This window comes from Pungitius pungitius, chromosome 7 (genome assembly GCF_949316345.1).
Source record: "Pungitius pungitius chromosome 7, fPunPun2.1, whole genome shotgun sequence".
Lineage (NCBI taxonomy): Eukaryota > Metazoa > Chordata > Actinopteri > Perciformes > Gasterosteidae > Pungitius > Pungitius pungitius.
Genome location: NC_084906.1, coordinates 9384727 through 9405607, shown reverse-complemented (window position 1 = coordinate 9405607; position 20881 = coordinate 9384727). Strand labels below are relative to the sequence as shown.

The following is a 20881-nucleotide window of genomic DNA, read 5'->3' as shown; positions in this document are numbered from 1 at the left end:
TGGGAGCGGACAACCTGTCAATGCTTGTTTTAACACTTGATTGAAAATACCAGGTGAAAGAGCAAATCCTTGCGGTAGCCGAGTATAACGTAGTTGCTTGTTCCCATATGTGAATGAGAATACATCCCGCAAGTTTTCCTGTAGGGTATGCAAAAGAACGCGTTTGCCAAATCAATGCACGTGAACCATTGTTGTTGTGGTGTTAGACTAGTCAACGCAGTGTATGGGTTCGGGACGGGTACCGTTGTCGTTACCAGCATGTCGTTTATCTTTCTGAGATCATGTGCCATGCGATATTTACCAGTTGCTGCCTTTTCTACCGGAAGAATGGGCGTGTTCCAGGCAGACTGAGAGGGCTCCAGTACTCCTGACTTAATGAGTCCCTCTATAGTGTCCCTGATCCCCTCTGCCGCGGCTGGCTTGTGAGGGTATTGGGACTGCCAAATGGGGGGTCGCTTTTGAATTTGAAACGTTACTGGTTTACATGTGTTACAAAAACCTACGTCAGTCGGGCCTTCAGACCAGAGGTAGTCTGGAAGTTTCTCAAGAAGGATAGCTGTGTGGGGATGGTCGGTCTTCTCCCTTCCGTGGTCTCTGGACACCTGTTCGTGCGTTAAAATGACAGTGTTAGTCGCTTTCCCTGAAATTCTGTACATCTTAGCGGAAGGAGAAAAACAAACATCAGGCAGTTGAGTGCACACCCAGTCATCTAGCAGCACTGCTCGTTTAGTCATTGGACCCAAGTCTTTAGCCTGATGTTTGGGATGCAGAGCCAGCGATACATGTGGCACCGCCTCTTGGCTCATTAAATACCATTTCAATTGATCAGGAGAGAGGACAACAGCTGCGGCTACCCCTTCTGGGCCCACATAGAGGTTTTGGGACGTCACCTCCCACTCAGTGCTCTCTAAGTGCCCCATAAATTCATCCCAGTAGCAATCATCCCCTTGTCTATCATAGAACAATGTTACATGAGGCGGGTCAGGAGGAGAAACATACGGATCAAGAAGAGTTATCCAAGGCTTCCACTTTTGGTAAAGAGCCATCACCCCTGGGATGTCAGGACACTCAGGCTTTAGGAGGCCCCAGCAAATGTCTGCGCACTGTTGTTGTTGCAGTGGCTGCATCACCCACTGGCCATTAGTCTGTCCATTGTCATTGCAATGCAACACAGTTCCATCCAGCAATGTGACACTCAGTCCGTCCGGGCCGCACAAGATTGAAGCCCCTGTTTTGATGAGAAGATCCCTTCCCATAAGATTCACTGGAACTTGAGGTGAGACAACAAAAGAGTGAGTCAATGTCTGATTTCCCACTTTCACCGGTAGGGGGACTGTTATAGGCAGTTTCTGTGACACCCCGGAGAATCCCATAACGCTGACACTGTCTTTGGACATAGCAGACGAGCCCGCTGCTTGTATGGTGGAGTATGTGGCCCCAGTGTCAACGAGAAACGGAAGTTGTTGTTGCAGTACCGTGAGTGACAGCATGGGGTCTGCCCTGCCCCTGCTGTCGGAGTCTCCCATCGGGGTGTGTCACTGAGAGGCATCCGCCTCATAGCCCCAGTCCTCCAGTGCAGGGTATTGTCCCCTAGGTGGCGCAGCATGTGGATTGGGGGCCCAAGCCCCCTGAGACGGGACACCCCTGCCCCTCCCCTGTCTCTTCTTTTTGCTAGGACACTCGCAGTGCCCCTCCATACCACAGTTGAAACAAGCGTCTCTCCCTTGGTAGCCGCCTCTTTCTCCTCCCCCACCGTATGATCCTCTCCGACCAGCGCCACCCCTGTAATTACTTCTGTAACCTCCCCCTCGGTTTGGGCCCCACCCCTGGGCTGTCCCATACGACGTCTCCTCCCATGGTGGGAGTGGATACAAATCTGGGGCGTTACCTTCAGCTGGGGCAGCCTGGACTGTCATCTGTCGCTCGTCTTTCCCTTTCTGCTTCTTTTCGCTCACTTCCTGTTCCTTCCTTTCCCACACAGCAGATTCACTTCCTGGAAAGTCTGGATTAGTGATCATTTTAGCTTTTACCCCCTCTGGTACTCCCTCCAGCACCGCCTGTCTGAACCATTCTCTCTGTATGCCCTCCGTTCCCGGATGATGGCTAGTGCTTTTTACCCAGGTCTCTTTACATTCGTCCAAATACGCGCGCGGGGTTTTCTTCGCGTCCCATGGTAATTTTGGTATTTTAGTCGACATTAGAAGTGGCCATTTCTCGCGCATTGCGTCCCCGATCTCCGTCGCGAAATACAAAAATCTGTCGTCATCGGCTTGTCGGGTCACCCCCGCTCTGTTTTCCACGTCCGCTAAATCATGTGCGGTCATGCATCTGGCTGCTACAGCCCTAAAGTCGCCGAGCGCCAGCGTGTGTCCGTTAGTAAGCGTATCGAGTTGTTTTAGCCACTTATCTCCCCCTTCAGATGGTGCAGGCATTTGCGCGACTAGAGCAGACACGTCTCCCAGCGACCACGGCTTGTATTTATTAACCCCTCGAGAAGACATGAATAACGGATACATTTTTTCCGGTTCCCCGTGAATCTCTGGGTCGCTGTTATCCCCGCATTCCCCGTTTTGCTCCTCCTGAGCCGAGGCAGAGCCTTTTTTTCCTCTCTCCCCCATGTCTGGTGATTCCCCGTATCTCAATTGTGTTTTCACCCGCTCATTCGCCCCGGCTAAATACTTTCTCTTATCCGCCTTATTTCTCCGCTGCACTTCTGAGCTGTCCCTACTCCCCGGAGTGCGTGAGTCCGTCCATTCTTTAAACCCCTCCCGATTTTGACGCGCTTCGAAAGGCCGGCTTTCCCCCGTTACCTCGTTGCCCCGACAACCCCGCAGTGGTACACTTTCTTCAACTTCCAACTCTCCCCCCGTTATATTTAATACAGGATACAACCCAGCAGGTGCAGAAGCCGAATTCACACCGTTTATTTCAACATCGTATGCCGGTGGTCTTTCCTCATTACACCGTTCCTGGTTATTTCTCCCCACGGCTTTACTTTTTATCCAGTACGAAAACAATGCGGACCTCATGTCCTCCACATCCTCCATCTCTTTACGAAGTTTTCCTTTTTTCAACACACTCGCCTTCTCGCGTTTCGACTCAAGCTCCTTCTTTTCTTCTCTACAATCTCTCTCCTTCTCCCACAAAATCTGCGCCAGTGACAGCCTGTCTGCCAAACTAACGCCTTTCTTTTCTAACAACTTTCTCACCGCGCGTTGCGTGCGCTCCACAGCCTCATGCTTCTTTTTCCCGGTGGTCTCTCCACCCACCGCCACCAACAACAGCCTCAGCTGGTCGTTTATTATTTTCCATCGATACCCCGGCGCTGGCCCCCAGCCGCCGTCAACAGTTTCCTGATCATATTCATCTTCCATTCCAACAACAGTTCCCAGTTATATCGCTTTAACCCGCTCGGACAGCTGGTCACCTCAGTGTGACACAGTAAATGTTCTCCGCAGCTCCAGCAAGCTTCCCCGTTTGTTCTGAGAACTTATGTTATACTTCCAGAATTCTTTTATTGTAACGAAGGTTTATTTTAACCCTTCGAAATCAATGCATTATAACGGAAGTTTATCTTAACCTTCCGAGAATCAATGTATTACAACGAAAGTTTATGTTAACCCCTCGGTCATCAATGTATTACACCGAAAGTTTATATTAACCTCTCGGACCGTCTATGTTCTCAGTTTCCCCTCTTTTTTTTTTTTTTTTTTTTTTTTTCTTTCACTCTCCTGCTTGCTTGCACCCACACACACACACACACACACACAGGAGCTGCTCAGAGACTGCAGCCCAGGATTTAAGGAGCTTTTACTCCTAGGGACTCCAACCCTGGGATTCGGGGGTCCTCAAATCCCCAGGACTCCAACCTAGCTACTTCAGCCCTCGTCAGGGTCTGATGGGGTTGCCAAACCAAAGACCAGTTTTCGGGGGTCCTCAAATCCCCAGGACACTCACCTAGCGACTTCAGCCCTCGTCAGGGTCTGATGGGGTTGCCAAACCAAAGACCAGTTTTCGGGGGTCCTCAAATCCCCAGGACACTCACCTAGCGACTTCAGCCCTCGTCAGGAACTGATGGGGTTGCCAAACCAAAGACTAGGATTCAAAATCCTTTTATTTGTGTCAGATCATTGATCCCTTGGTACTCGCCGGTACCCACCAAACCCAATAGGATCCCTGATCCTTTAATTTGTGTCGGATAGAAGATCCCTTGGTACTCGCCGGTACCTACTAAACCCAATAGTACTCGCCGGTACCTACTAAACCCAATAGGATCCCTGATCCTTTAATTTGTGTCGGATAGAAGATCCCTTGGTACTCGCCGGTACCTACTAAACCCAATAGTACTCGCCGGTACTATTGTTGTGCACTTTTACCGGTTTCCTTAATATTAACTTTAGCGAATTGCTCATGTATCAATTTGGTTCCTTCACCACCAATCCACAACGTACTCCTTATTTTAGATTAATCAATATGCAGAATTAGTAACAGGTTTCTGCTTACCTTGTTTTGAGGCCAGCCTGGGAGTACGCAGTGTTCAGCAGGTGAAAGCTCTTGGACCGAATTCCCCCTGCAGGAAAACTCCTATCCCGGACGAGCCCCCAAGTGTTAGGATATTCCTTATCCACCCGAGTTGGTTGATAGAAGAATCCACTGCAGGAAATTAGTTAAAAGTTTAACATTTATTTAGAAGAGAAAAAGTTGTACATGAGCAATTCTCCGCAGATATATCTGGAGACAATGAAATACGTATCGCAAGCAAATCCCTTCCAAAGTCCGCCTGCCTTCTGGCACTGACCTGTTTTAATCCCTCTGGTGCCCTTGAACGTTGGTTCAACCCAGTTCATCCTTCTGTAACAAACGCCTTCCCCGAACAATGAGTGTCTGGTACTCTCTCCTGCAGCCTTCGGCCTTGCCCTGAAAATGGGTTCAAACTGGCTCTCCCTTCGGTCGCAGGTGTGTTATCTCAGATAATATTTTATCTTCATTTTTCCTGTGCTCTCTCTTCCACCATTCACATTGTCTGCCTTATAAGGACCGATCCGGTCACGCCATCTGTCCTACAAGCGGACATCTATTCTACAAGCTAAAAAGTAAATACAAGAAGACACACACAGAGAACCCCACATCCCACAACCGTTAGGTAAAGTTGCAATGATCTAAGCGGAGATCCTATCAATAACTTGACGGCTGACGACCAGTTAGTCTATGGTTTGGATTGTGGTGACCTGCCCGAGGTAAATATGATGTGGTTGTGTATTGTTTGCTATCTGTGACTAAATGTTGTAGTGTAAACAAGTTATGATGCTAATCGCGATTAGCCATTAGCATAAGCACAATACAGGTTAGCTCGGCTTTCATACTGTTAACTTTGCTGTGAATTCAGTTGATGAGACAAGTGTTGCTAGATCGACATGACGTAGCAGATGGATGTGTGTTTAGCTGATTCAGGAGACGGACATTTAAGACGAGGATCGGAAAAACTCCTGTGGACCACTAAGGAGAACGGTTTCCCGCGTCTGCGCTTCCGGTGGTAGACTGTTTGCTGCTGGGTTTTTTTCTCCCGGGCTCTGCCTGCCGTCCATCGCCCGGATTCCGCTCATCTTCTCCTTTGCATGGGGTATGGGAGACGTGAGTACTGACTAACTTGCACGTGCTATTTTTGTTTATTGCTTGTGTGAACAAGTGAAGCGGCCATTAAGTTTTAGGTCTCAACGCTCCCAAGCATCGACTCAGGCCTGCAACGAGGGTTTTGTGTGTCATGGGTGTGAGAAAGTGGGGGGCATATTATATTGATCTTCAAGTGTAATAAATGCCAAACTGTTTTGCCAAATTGTAAATGCCTTTGAAGTGTGTTTGCCATGTTGAGTGTAATAGTGTTCGGTTAAGAGCTGGTTAAAAGGTAAAAGTGGTAATACACCATTAAAACATATGATAAAAGGTTTTAATAAGAATCATTAACCTTTTGTTTTATTGATTAAATTCTATTGGAGGCACCGCCAGTTATTAGTTTACCAAATAAGGGATCTATAATTATAAGACAAATTGTATAAGACCAGGTAATTGCGCCATTATATTTACAAGTGAACCCAGGGCCCCGCCCATAGTACTACTACAACCTAGCAGATTTACTTAGTACTATATAGTTACATGGGACGGGTGCTACATACATATATACTGCATATACTGTAGGTTTCATATATGTGAATATATCCGCATTCCACATTCTTTCCATGTGGGAGGGGACGCCATGTTTATTTGTTTTAATGATGAAGGTTTTATTTCACCATATTTCCTTAATCAATGTTGTTGAGAGAAAGATGTATGCTTACGAGCACCACTAAAGGGCGCCCCCTACAAATTTGGTACCCTAGGTGGTCGCCTTGTTTGCCTATAGGAAGGGCTGACCCTTCATGGGGCCGAGATACCGGGGGGGTTAACAGATGGACTGACTCGGTCGAGGAAAGCAGGAGTATCTACAGGACTGTCTCAGGAAATTAGAATATTGTGATAAAGTTCTTTATTTTCTGTAATGCAATTAAAAAAACAAAAATGTCATGCATTCTGGATTCATTACAAATCAACTGAAATATTGCAAGCCTTTTATTTTTTTAATATTGCTGATTATGGCTTACAGCTTAAGAAAACTCAAATATCCTATCTCTAAATATTAGAATATTTCCTCAGACCAAGTAAAAAAAAAGATTTATAACAGCAAAACAAAATCAAACATACTTTATCACAATATTCTAATTTTCTGAGACAGTCCTGTATATGTTGGCTGGGAAAACAGGAGATGAGAGACAGCTGTGTCAATGGAGGAAGGTGCAGCAATGGGCGGGACATGGATGACACTACTGGGGACACAGAAACAATAACACAAGCACATGGCAAAACAATACCAAACAGACAGGGGAATGACATCAACATGAGGAGAGAATATTGGGAAAACAGGGAAAAACACCAGGGTTAGACAGGAATCCTCACAGTACCCCCCTAAACGGGAGCCTCCTGGCGAACCGCCAGGCTGCTGGTGGTGAAAAGAACAGATCAGCTCCGTATCCATAATCCGATCGGTCATCTAGGCCAGTGGTTCTCAACTGGTCTGGCTCCGGGACCCACCATCACCCCTTAATGACAAGCCGCGACCCAAATCGATCTGTCTACGGGGGGGGGGGGGCCGACTCAAAACATGGACGGACGAGCCGGCAAAACAACCGACACTCCGCTGCATTAGAAAAAGTCCCTTCAAAATAAAATCACATGAATTATTATTATTATTATTTTTTATTTTCCCATGCAACGGCCCGTGACCCACTAAAAACGGATCCAGACCCACTAGTGGGTCGCGACTCACCAGTTGAGAACCACTGATCTAGGCCATACCCCACCCAGTCTATGAAGTATTGGTAACCCCTGCCTCTCCAATGGACATCCAGGATACCGTGTACAGTGTATACCGGACCAATGCCGATGACCCGGGGGGGGGAGGGCGCATATGTTTAACTGACTGGGTTGATAATGGAAATTATGGGAAAAGGACCGATGTATCTGGGGAGAGCTTCTTGGATTCAATGCATAGGGGTATGTCTCTAGCAGAGAGCCAGACCGGTAGGTGGGGGCTGGTGTGCGGCCAGTAGTTTGTTCCTTTCGGAGGAGTGAAGTAGAGTGGCACGAGTCTCCCTCCAGACTCTCCCGCATTGGCAGTAATTGCTCTCAACCGACGGGAATTGCAGCCTCTTGGCTGGGTAGTACGGGAGGTTGGTAGCCCGTGGAGACCTCAGAGGGGGAGATGACCGTTGTGGATATATGGCTGTTGTGGACATATGCGATCCAGGCCAGGTGAGGACTCCTGGAGGATGGATTTCCGGCCGTAACGCAACGAAGCATGGCTTCCAGGTCCTGGTTAAGGGTGCGGCAGAATGCCTTCCAGACCTGGGAGGTTCACTGGGGACCACAATTGGAGACAATGTCCACAGGGATGCCGTGGAGCCTAAAAATATGGTGGACCAATAAGTCTGCGGTCTTGCGGGCATTTTGTAGCATATTAAATGCATATTTGTGTATTTAACAACCCTCAATCTTTCTTTTTTTCAGAGTACAGTTCACCATTAATTTGTGATTTGTGAAAACGGTTGTGCCTAACATAATGCTGGTTAGCTCATTTCTTTGTTAGGCCATAACTCAACATCCCAATGTTTTATGTGATGGTGGTCCATACAGCAATTCAATTCAATTCATTTTATTTTGTATAGCCCAGAATCGCAAATTACAAATTTGCCTCAGAGGGCTTTACAGTCTGTACACATGCAACATCCTCTGTCCCGAAACCCTCACATCGGCACAGGAAAAACTCCCTAAAATATGAAAAAACCCTTCAATGGGGAAAAAAAGGGAAGAAGGGAGAATGTCAGAGGAGACAGACTGCAATGGATGTCATCTGTACAGAATCAACAATGTAAAAGATGTACAATACATTCAATTTCTCTAACAGAAATGATACAAGTAATTGCAAGTAGCAGAACAGGTGTACAGCAGGACCACTGCAGGAACAAACACCATCCACAGAGGTTTCTGTGGGGAGGGAGAGCAGAAAGATGTTGGTTTATGATTACAGTAATATGAATCATATATAAAGTAATGATGATGGCAGCAGCAGGTGTCAGCAGAGCCATGCCAGGAGTCAGAACCGGGGTCCGCACGAAACTATGATCCACGGAGACCTGCTAGGCGAGAAAGCACAAAAAACTCCCGGAAAGAAGCTTAATTAGTGATGTACATTAATAAAACATGGATGATTGTGGGAGGAGAGAGTGAGAGTGTGAGAGTGAAAGAGGGACTTTGTGTGTCCTAAGAAGTCCCCCGGCAGTCTAAGCCTAGAGCAGTTTAACTAAGGGCTGGTCCAGGCTAACCTGAGCCAGCCCTAACTATAAGCAATATCAAAGAGGAACGTTTTAAGCTTTATCGTAAATGAACTGACCGAGTCTGCCCCCCGGACTGAAAGTGGAAGCTGGTTCCACAAAAGAGGAGCTTGATAACTGAAGGCTCTGGCCCCATGCCTACTTTTTAAAACTCTAGGAACCACAAGTAGCCCAGCATCTACGGAGCGCAGATGCCTTGTAGGGCAATACGGTTATCCAGTCTAGAAGTAACAAATGCATGAACTAGTTTTTCTGCATCACTGAGACAGGAAGTTCCTGATTTTCATATATTAGCAATGAGAGCAGTACACGAGGAGCAGCCTGTATGACAAGGTTATGTCTGCCCAGGGGAGGTACCAGTGCTCTTAGCTGTGAGCAGACACAGAGCATGATGTGATACTATTTTAATAAGCTGCTAAAATAACTGTGCATCAGTCTTTGACACAAATTATCTATTTGACTTTCAAACAGATCCCAGTCATCAGAATAAAGGCATGCATGAACTGCAATATCAATGTGTCAGAGCACTGTATTACTGTGTTGGACTGTGAGTTTTCTATTACAAATTTAGCTTTTAGCTTCTTAAAAATGTTCCATGGATATTGACCATAGATTATGATGAATTGGAAAAGCAAGAGCGTTAAAGAACTACCCCCGCAATGTAGTATTACTTTTACATTGAGTAGGGGAAATTGTCAATTTCAAGCTCCAGAAAATGGTAATATCAGAGATGCATGATGATCAGCTCTCATGGTGTGGAATGCAGAAGAAGGGACTTTTAAAGAAGCTTAAAAGCAGAAAAAAATGTAGCCACGCAGACAATAAAAACACTGCCAAAAGTCAATGGGAGCATAGAGACTAATTAAATAAGAAAAGGGGGGAGTGAATAAGCCACAAATGATGGGTGAGTTGCTGGATTGATAAGTCTGTTTCCCTGCCCTTTGGGAAACACAGTACCTAATGCTTTTGTCAGTTAGGGTTTAGAGGTTACTGCTACAAAACGATAAGTGAACTTTGACTTATTTGACATACATAGCCTACTTACGTATTTTGATCTAAACGACAATCTTTCCCTTAACCTAACTTACTAGGTCTGTTGCCTAAGCCCATCTGAGTTGCTTTCTGTGATGATGAAAGTTTATTATTTAAGTGTGGGTGCATGTAACCAGTGGAAATGGACATGTTATGTTCCTGGTGTTACCGGCACCAGACCTAGGGGTAATCTTGACTGGCAGCAAGAGTTACACAGGCTAAGAAGCACTGTGTAGCCTGTGAATTACCGACAGAGAGAGGACACATGTTGATATCAAGCTCAAGCCAGAGCTAGTTTTATTTTGAGCTGCGCATTGCAATAATACGTTTTTACAATTTCCACAACCTACTGTGAGCAAATTGAAATGAATTTAATCTATTCCACACAGTCTTACTAACTTTTAGCAACTACGGCGTAACACTGAAGTTCACGGACAGAACTAGCTAGTTAGCATTACAACATCCGTCAGAGCAATTCTTTACAAAACACAGCTAACTTACATTGGTCACACATCTCCAGTCATATTACAACATCACAAACATTTGAATGCATTAACATTCGTAGGTAAGGACAGAAAAACAGTTTAGCATACATGTGAATTAACAACAGAGAGAGGACACACGTTGATGTCATGCTCAAGCCAGAGCTAGTTTTATTCTGTGCTGCACATAAACGGAGTCTGAAGCTACGTTCTCTCCCCTCAATCCCCAGCAGCACCACAGCACCACCTGCTGACGTGATCGTGCAATACCCCCAAATGCCGTCTGAAAGTACAATTCTTGACAACGAAAAAAGGGGGTGGGGGTCTGTTTTAATAAAACTACCTTGTAGCATTTCCAACCTACTACACTGGCTTTTTTTTTGGAAAAGGTACATGAAAATGGCATGTTTGCAAGACGAATTTATCAAGCCACGTGTAAATGTTTTCCATGTAACTCGATTTATTCTCTATGACCAGGCTCGCCCTGAATATGGATACAGAAGTAATAATGTGAAGTAAGTATGTGTAAGATCAGGCCTTAAACTGCAAACAACTAAATGCACGACTCTGACCTTGCATGTCATTGATATCTGCTGTTGATTCCTTTATTGTGCATCATTTCCATCATTGCCGACAGATGACATAGTATATGGATGTCAACTAATTAGGGCTGTCAAATGATTAAAAAATTTAATCAAATTAATCAGAATTTTCAGTGGATTAATCATGATTAATCACACCTGAATCCTAACCATTTTTTCTTTCTGAAATGCATACTAAAGATAAATAACAGGACACAGATACATCATTATTATTATCATCATTATTATTTTTTACATAAATACATGTTATTGATATTTGATTTTTTTTTTAAATAATCAAAAAAATAATGCACAGATTATTATCAAATAATCAAAGCAATGTTATTTGATAAGTTACAGACTGATTTCCCTGCATGGCTCTAGAAGGGTCTCGAGCCTCTGCAGTTTATCCCACTCTGCTGTGAGTTTGTGCTCCTGATGGTCCAGGGCTGCGATGACCAGACATGACCAGACATGTCAACCCTCCCGAATTTCAAAGCCCCTCCCGAAAATCTCCCGGACCGACCTTTCTCCCGATTTCCACCGGAACAACAATATTGCTGTACCACCCGTCACTGGGCGCGCCGTTTCAGACCGAACAATAATAAAGGTTACACCTTGAAGTTGAGCGCGGCGATTAGAACGACTGGCGCTGCAAAGAAATCCGCCAGCACCCCCCATTTCAGTGTGAAATATTCCCATACCTGGGAGGATTTAGATCGCATTGGCTTATCTTCCTCCGCATGTTTCAGAACAGTATTACGGGGCTCTCCGATGGTCTCTACCTCAGCGCTGCAAAGCTCTGCTGGGCGGAGCTTTTTTTCTTCTCTGTTCTGCTGCGCGAGAACCGGGGGCGGGGGGGGGGCGGGTCTCTGACTTGCTGAACCTGACGGCCTGACATATGCCTGCAGGTGGCAGTAATGTGTTGTAAAGGATGAAGTGCATTCCCTAGAAGAAGAGTCACTTTCCTGACCTGAATCATTTGTCACACTACGCATGCGTGAAATGCGTCAAAAAAATTGACGTAATTAACAACAAACAGCTAATTAACGCCGTTAACGCGCTATTTTCGACAGCCCTACAACTAATCTGTGGTGATGGTTACAAAATTGTATTTAATGTGTTTGAGTTCCACTTATGTATGTTTTCATAATCACATTGCACCACAAAGTCCAAAGCTGAACACACATTCACACAAACACACTTAAGCCAGCATCATACATATTTACTTCATTCGAAGCAGTACAGCAGGCAGCTTTATACTTGAAATAGCTGTACACATCTGTCTTAATATAACAAAATAAAATGTTGATGATACTGCTCTGTTCCTCAGTGAAACATTGTAAAATGTATTTTTCAGAATAGAGTAAATGTACTATGAAACAAGTTGGTTCCACGTTTATTCAATAAATGTATTTGTAGTCTAAATTATGCACTAATACTCATGACAAACATTTGCAAGCGTGAATAAGAAAAGCGTGTGTTTGTCTTGTGATGATAGGTCACACTCCTGCAGTCCTGTCATCCATCACATCACATCGGCATGTTCATGTTTCCAGTGTTGGGAAAGTTCACTTTCTACATGAACTAGTTCAAAGTTCAGTTCATAGTTCAAACTTCAAAATATTTGAACTAAGTTCACAGTTCCAAAAAATGAACTAGTTCAGTTCTTTTTTTCCATATGATGCTGCAAGCTATTATTTTTCAAAATTATTGCCAAACCCCAGAACCACAGACAGCAATTATTTTATCAGTTTTAACACTGAAGCTATGCATCAGATTTAATCTTCATATCTAATTTTGAATTAGTTCGCCCAAAATATGAACGAGTTCATGAACTATCGTTCAATGAACGCGTTCAGGCACAACACTGCATGTTTCTGGTCCTATATGCAGTCCAATATTGCAGCCTTTTGACAGGGAGCGCGCATCCAAATTTACCCTCCTGCTGCGCTCGCTCCCCTTAAAAAACGCGTGCACGGCTGAAGGTCAATAACACAAAAGGCTTTGCGGTCCAATATAGCGCATGCGCGCTGCCGGAGGACTGCTTCACGACCGAAAAATGGCGAGAATGCCTGCCAGCGTAGACACTGAGCGGGATCGGATGAGCTGCCCCGAGAGGCACGCGAAAGGGGATAACGAGGAGGGGAATAAAGAGGAGATCCAAGAGGTCCAGATCACTCGGAAGGAAGAAGACGAGGAGTCCGAAGGAGATGGCGTGGAGCTGGAGTGGGAGTCAGGGGGCAATGTGCTGGGCTCCATCAGTTCCGTCACTGAGATGCAAGCGGTCGTTATGCGGATTATGGACCGAGAAGGGGGGGGTGGAGGCGGATCCCTTTGGAAGCGGGTCCGGTGGGCTGGAATCTCACCTGGAAGGACACCTTCAGCGGTCAGAGCGAAACAAGCTGAGCGAAAACACCCGCCTGGCCACACGGTATGCGGTGAGGATATTCAGGGAGTACCTCAGCGAGAAATCCCAAAGAGTGGACTTTGAAACTCTGGAAAAGGAGGCGCTCTGCACGGTGCTGCGCTCCTTTTACGCGGAGGCGCGCTCCAAAAGTGGACAGTTGTACAGCAAGTCGTCCCTCATCAGCATCCGGAGCTCACTTAATCGGTACCTGAACGAGCCGCCCTACTGCCGCACACTGGACCTCACTAAAGACCCGGAGCTTCGTAGCGCCACTGGCCGCAGTCATAGGCTGGAGGAGCAAGGCGCCGGTCGCGTGGTGCAGAAACAAGCCATCACGCGCTCGGACCTGCGGAAACTGTACGAGTCATCTGTGTTCCACGCGGATACGCCGTTCGGGCTGCTCAACAAAGTGTGGTTCGAGACCTGCATGTATTTCTGCACCAGGGGCCGGGAGAACCAGCGGGAACTGGAAGAGGATTCGTTCGGTCAGGCGGTGGATGAGGACGGGAGAAAGTTTGTCTATTTTAAAGCTCTCGGACCGCACCACAAGTCCCGCTCTGCCGCCTGGAACAAGAAGCGTCCGGACCCAGACGAGGAAACGTTGCCGCGGATGTACGAGACCGGCTCGGAGCTGTGTCCGTACGCCAGCTTCGTCCGCTACGCGTCCAAACGGAACCCGCTCTGCAGGGCGTTCTTCCAGCGGCCGCGGGACCACTGCTCTGCAACGGATGTGGCGTGGTACGAGAATAAAGCTATCGGTAAGAATCTGTTGGGCACAAGGATGCAGATGTTGTCGCGCGCTGCCAAGCTCTCCAAGACCTACACCAACCACTGCATCGGCGCCGTCTCCATAGCGACGCTCAATAGCATTGTGGGCGCCACGGGCTCCACAACGTCGACAACGAATAAAGTCAGCGCCGATGAGGACACGGAGGCTCTCCAAGCCAAGAGGCTGTGCGCGCGCCCCGGGACAAACGCGGAGTCACTCATAGTGCGGGACAAGAGCGAGAAGGGGCCTGCAAGAGCCACGGAGTCCCGTATGCCCACCCAGCCTGCAGTGCGACCCCCGGTCACTGCGCGCTCACAGGTAACAGAGGACGTTTAATAAACAGTTGGTCTTCTCCAGCAAGAGAATTAAAGGCTTAATAAATGTGTCATTTATTAATTAAAATTATAATTAAATACATAAATGCGTACTTAATGTGTCATTAATTAATTAAAATTAGAATTAAATACATAAATGTGCACTTAAATGCGTCATTAATTAATTAAAATACCGATTCATTTGATGTAAAATACATATATAACTATTTTACTATTTACATTTCATGATCCTGCGTTGCAGCTTCATGAATTACTTAAAACTGTCCAATTGACCCATCAAAGTCAGTGGGCGGGGCAAACGCGAATCTAGTCTGATCCATTGCTTTGGTCTAAAGTAGAGTACCTGGATAAAAACATGGAGGATCTCCATGAACTTTCCAGGGAGTTGGTGAGAGACATTTTAAACTTAACAGAGGATGTAGAAGCAGAACCTGCTGAATCAGAGCATGTAGCTAGTAAAGCAGAGGAACTTATTGAAGTTGGAGTCTTTTCCGCACTTTCCGTCGAAGATATCGACCACAGAGTGATTGCCAATCTAGAAGAAGTTGTCCATCGCTTCTACGGTACCAGGGTGCATCAGGCCCAACACACACAGGGACCGGGGCGTATGCCGAGTGCAGTTCTGGAGCATCAAGTTCTTTGTGGAGATCCCGCAGTTGAGATTGCAGCGATGTTCGGAGTGTCCAAGAGTACCATCAGGAGGCACATGCAACAATACAGTTTAAGGTATTTACACTAAATTCATGAGATTTCGGTTTATGAATTGCTGCTCTCATACACTCTGAAAAAATATGACGTATATGACCTTGATGTTGTGTTTTTTTTGTTTCTACAGAAATACAGATCTCTATTCAGCTGTGAATGATAAGGAGTTGGACCATATTGTAAGTGAAATTCACAGAAGTCATCCAAACACCGGCTACAAGCTAATGCGTGGTCACCTGAATGCAAGAGGTGTGTGTGTTCCAAGTGAGTATAATAATATGGGTTTAATTATTATTTAAATGTATTTTTATTTCGGAGCTCTGCCCTTTTGAAAGGTGAAGGAAGCCCGCTTATGGAAAGACATCGCCTATGAGATTTAGAATGTGTATAATAGAAGAGAAACACACATTTCAGGACAGCTGACTTCTATCATCAGGATAGACATGTCCTGTGATTATTAGCCTCCTGTTTAATAGGGGTGGAAAAATATCTGACAGTAATATTCTCAGCTGTCTGGATGTTCCTCTCCTCAGTCTCAAGACTGCAAGAGTCTTTACGCAGAGTAGATGCAGAGGGACTCTCTACATGAGACGTCTGAGGCTGCATGTATTAAGGCAACGGCAGTATTTTGTTCCTGGCCCAAACTCTTTGTGGCATATAGATGGCCACCCTAAGCTCATCAGGTAAGTGATATTAGCAGATAAACAATGCATCGATTTAGATGTTTCATTTCAATTGTTTTTCAATAAAGTTGTATCTTTTCATGTGTTTGCAACAGGTGGAGATTTGTTGTCCGCTGTGGGGTGGATGGATTCAGTCGTTTAGTGGTCTACTGTGGGATGTGGGGTTCTCTGTGTGTGTCTTCTTGTACTTACTTTTTAGCTTGTAGAATAGATGTCCGCTTGTAGGACAGATGGCGTGACCGGATCGGTCCTTATAAGGCAGACAATGTGAATGGTGGAAGAGAGAGCACAGGAAAAATGAAGATAAAATATTATCTGAGATAACACACCTGCGACCGAAGGGAGAGCCAGTTTGAACCCATTTTCAGGGCAAGGCCGAAGGCTGCAGGAGAGAGTACCAGACACTCATTGTTCGGGGAAGGCGTTTGTTACAGAAGGATGAACTGAGTTGAACCAACGTTCAAGGGCACCAGAGGGATTAAAACAGGTCAGTGTCAGAAGGCAGGCGGACTTTGGAAGGGATTTGCTTGCGATACGTATTTCATTGTCTCCAGATATATCTGCGGAGAATTGCTCATGTACAACTTTTTCTCTTCTAAATAAATGTTAAACTTTTTAACTAATTTCCTGCAGTGGATTCTTCTATCAACCAACTCGGGTGGATAAGGAATATCCTAACACTACCAAACCCAGTCTCCAAAAAAAGCGCGAAATGGCTACCTTGGTCCACCGTGATAAACGTAGTCATTTCACGTTTTCCCCCAAAATAACGTTACTAACTTATAAAAATAAGGGAATTTATGTTTAAAAAGTCATAATGTGATTCGAGTGCTTTGAGTTTGTTTTGTTTGGCGATTAGTGGCTTTAACGCTGAACGCTTCTTTACGCTAACGCCCCCACTGGAAGTGTTTTTTTAATAATGCGCCGTTAAAGGCGTTGCGTAGCCACGCTTTCCCAAAGAGACACTCAAATCTTCGCCGAAACGAATAAACGGAAGGTCTTCTACAGTCTCTGATAGAAGATGAAAGAATAACGCATACTTCTCGCTAGAAATGCCATCGAAATGCATACAAATGCTGATGCTTTCTTAAAATATTGTGTTTTTCACGGAGATTATGCTGACCTTCCGCCATGTTTTTCTTTTCGCTAACGGGAAACTTGATAGTCACGTAACCTATTTGCAAAGCAATGTAAATGAATGGGCCAAAAGAAACGTAACATAGTAACGTTATTTTGGGGGAAAACGTAAAATGACTACGTTTATCACGGTGGACCAACGTAGCCATTTCACGCTTTTTTTGGAGACTGGGTTGGTCTACCTGACTGTGGCTGGCAATAACAGAGCTCATACGGTCTTACAGAGTTTTATCGCCGCTGTTGAGCAATATGGGCTGCCATCAAGGGTATGGTCTGATAAAGTGGGAGAGAATGCAGATGTAGCAGAATTCATGATCAGAAGCAGTATATAGTATATGTCACATAAATTAACAATTTGTTAATTTTATCCTAAACAAATAACAAATAAAGAGGAGGTGAAGAGATGTTTATGAACATTCCCTGGACCTCTTCTATCATATCTTTACTTCATTGGAAGATCAGGGAACACTGAATCCAGACAACAAAAGTCCATCTTTTCGCTCTGCACCAGATGTTCCACTGGTTCAGCAAAGCCTAGACTCTTTTCGAGATGCTTGGAACTTTCACGGTCTGAGAACTGAAAAGAATCAGTCACCACAGCAACTCTGGAGAAGTTACAGAGAGCAAGGCCCTGAGGAGGATCCTACTGAGGTTAACAATCAACTTTAAACACGTTTTTAAAGTGTTTCCCCAAAGGAATTATGGAAGGAAAAAAATTGTGCTAAATGTGGTACTTTAAATGGAAAATTTACTATAGATTATTGTCTCTTTAAAATCTCCCAAACTTTTAAAGATCAACCTGTGAGCTGTAGTTTCTACAGTGCATACTACAGCTGTATTATTTTACAAAACTGATTTTAATAACTAACAATTTCTCACTGACTTGGTCACCAAAAATAACAATCTTGTGTAAGGACATGTCAAACTATTTTTAAGTACAAGTTTGATTATGCTTGTCATCTATTCAGATTCCTGAAGAGTATGGGATCGTCTGGAACGGACCTCACAGCCTTCACGGAGGCACTGTGTCAGTCCCTGAGGTTCAGCTGGCCCGTGAGCTCTCAGATGAAGAGGTTGCAATTTTGCCAGCTCCAGGAGTTTGTTACTGAGGCACTTAGACTATATGTAGAGACTGTGGAAGTGTTATCAACAATCTTAGACTGATGTCCAACCCATGTTTTTATTTGTTGTGTTAGAACAAGCAGTCAAAAACTGAAAGTTTGCTTTCCTTTAAAATATATATATATGCAGAATAAAATTTTAAAAAAAGGTCAACTACTGCACAGTGTGTGAATGAAACTTTTCAAAGACACTGAACTTGTGTCAATTCATCTGAACAGTGTAGGCATTGACATTAGGGCTGGGCAATATAGAGAAAATCAAATATCACAATATTTTTGACCAAACACCTCAACGATATTGTATGGTTGACAATTGATTCATTCACAAAGTATATTCCACATTTAAATTTCTGATAAATAACCATCTGTCAGGTATTGAAACACGGAACAGAGGGGTGAGTTTCAAATGCAGTTTTATTGTTGCAGCGATGCAGACGTCGAGAGGAAAGTAGGTTGTAAGACACAGGGTGGATGGAGAATCTTAACTGAAAGGCGAAGAGTCCTGCTTGCTCCGTGACGGATGAAGATGCCGATGGAGGTGGTGAACAGCTGATGATGACGAATGGAGTTTCCGGAAGGTATCTGGGAAGACACGGAAGTGAGCTCGGAGAGTGTAGTCATGGAATGACGAGATCAGACAATGGGTGAGTGATGCATGTTGGGTTATAAAGGAGTGCTGGTGATTAGGCTCAGGTGAAGGTGATTAGTCAGCTGACCGGGATCGGGTGATTGAATGAGAAGGAGGAGAATGGGATTGAGTGGGAGGCGATGTTGAACGGGATGAGGGTGGAATCCTGACACCATCATAATGTGGATATAATGACTAAGTGGTTTAAGGCAAATAATAGAAACTTACCATGTAACATTATTCCACTTCAAAATCACAATAGTAATATAATATTGAACTTTTGCCCAGCCCTAATTGACATCTGTCTGAAAAAAAACGGGTTCCCACAGAAATCTCCACTGTCAGTTCAGGAGGAAGCATCTCCCAGCCAACCCAGAATGTCAGCAGCTGGACCAGGGTACCCGGTGAAGCTAAAAGTCATACAATGAATTGAAGACATTTAGTTCAACTTTATTTGAACGTATCTATCCATGAGACATAGAAGCATTTGTAAAGAGAGAAATTAGGTTTAAACCTGTTTCAATGAACATCCTTAGAAAGCCAGTGATGCGGCAGGTGGTGTCAAAGTCTTTATCATCACTGTCCTCAACTTGCCATGTGATTTTTTCTAGGAGCATCTTTAAGAAAACAATAATTGTAGTTTTTAAAAGGGAGAACTTATTTTGGTGAAGGACTATGCAGAGCACATTCTTGGAAAATTGAAAAATAGCCAGCTCAGTCATTGAAAATATACATGAAATTCATCAAGTTAAGTCACAAATATAACTAAATTACTGACTTACCTGGGGTGTGAACTGCATTTCAGCCATTTTGGGGAAAAGAAGTGGGGCAACATCTGGCCTAGATGTCAGCAGGGGCCATACCATCACATCTTTCAGTCCCTTTCTCAACTGTTTAATTTGGCGCATGGTCCTCCCAATGACTTAAGAGACAGACGGACCCATATTACAGCCCAAATCCGTAACCCAAATTTGACAAAAGTTGGCACAGTAGAAAAAATGTTAATAAAAGCACAATAAAGTGCCTTATGAAATTAATTAAAACTCTAGTACTTAAACTCTCGTGTTAACATTAACAAGCCAGGGTTCAGAAGACATTCTATAATTTCAACAAGTACAGGAATGAATTCTATCACTTAACCAGCAGGAACGTCTCTCGGTTACGTATGTAACCTTCGTTCCCTGAGGGGAACGAGACGCTGCGTAAAGACGCTGTGGGAACGCCCGTGTGTGACCTTGTCATGAAGCACGTGTGAAATCTAACCAATGGCGAGCTGGTACGTCATAGGCAGGCGACGCTAGGACCAGGAGGCTACAAAGGGCCCCGAAACACAAGCCCATTCATCTCTGAACGGCCGTATCAAGTGCCACGGGCATGCCGGGAGTATGGCATAGACACGCAGCGTCTCGTTCCCTTCAGGGAACTAAGGTTACATATGTTACGAACGTCTACACAGGGCAGTTCTGTGGACGTAAGAGTCTAGAGCCCTAACTGGGCAGAGGAGGATCAGCTTCGCTTGGTCCGACGTCAGGAAAGGAGGAGGACAGAAAGCCTGCAGAGCGATAGGCCCGACCGAACTGGACGGCGCTTTAGGAGTATAGCTGGGGGAAGGACGTAGAAACGCCTTCATCGTCCCGGGTGCAAACTCCAAGCATGAAGGGGCCACTAAGAGGGCTTGCATATCTCCAATTCTCTTGAGGGAAGAAATAGCAAGCAGAAAGAGGGTCTTAAGAGCCACATCCCAGTAAGCATTTTTTGGGTGAAAAAGACGTTGAATAGACGTTTATGCCCGACGTTGAAAAGACGTTGCAAAATGGTTTAAAAGTGAAAGTTGTTTCAACGTCTACGAATAGACGTTGAAAAGACGTCTATGTTTAGACCACATATCAACGTGACTTTAAATACGTTTGTACGTTTACCACCGATATTAAAAATCACGTTGAAAACTGGTCTAAACATAGACGTTTTATCAACGTCTACGAATAGACGTTGAAACAACTTTCACTTTTAAACCAATTTTCAACGTATCTTCAACGTTGGGCCATAGACGTCTATTCAACGTCTTTTCAACGGATAA

At 44.9% G+C, this 20881-nt stretch overlaps 1 protein-coding gene across 14 annotated transcripts in view; it reads left to right on the top strand.

Annotated features, from left to right (window-relative positions):
• The first annotated feature begins 13027 nt into the window (after positions 1-13027).
• LOC119217191 (uncharacterized) overlaps positions 13028-20881 on the top strand; it is a 28448-nt gene continuing 20594 nt past the window's right edge. For 4 of the 14 annotated variants that reach the window (XR_009956697.1, XR_009956699.1, XR_009956698.1 and 1 more), the window contains exon 1: positions 13028-14513. Coding sequence is in view for 4 of the 14 variants with exons in the window: in XM_062563312.1 (XP_062419296.1) it covers positions 13230-14513 (1284 nt within the window). In the remaining 10 variants the exon portion in view is untranslated. Of the gene's footprint in view, positions 14514-15039; positions 15257-15365; positions 15500-15768; positions 16509-16551; positions 16605-18023; positions 20704-20881 lie in introns of those variants that run through there. The other 10 variants (XR_009956694.1, XR_009956695.1, XR_009956693.1 and 7 more) reach the window with 10 other exon arrangements.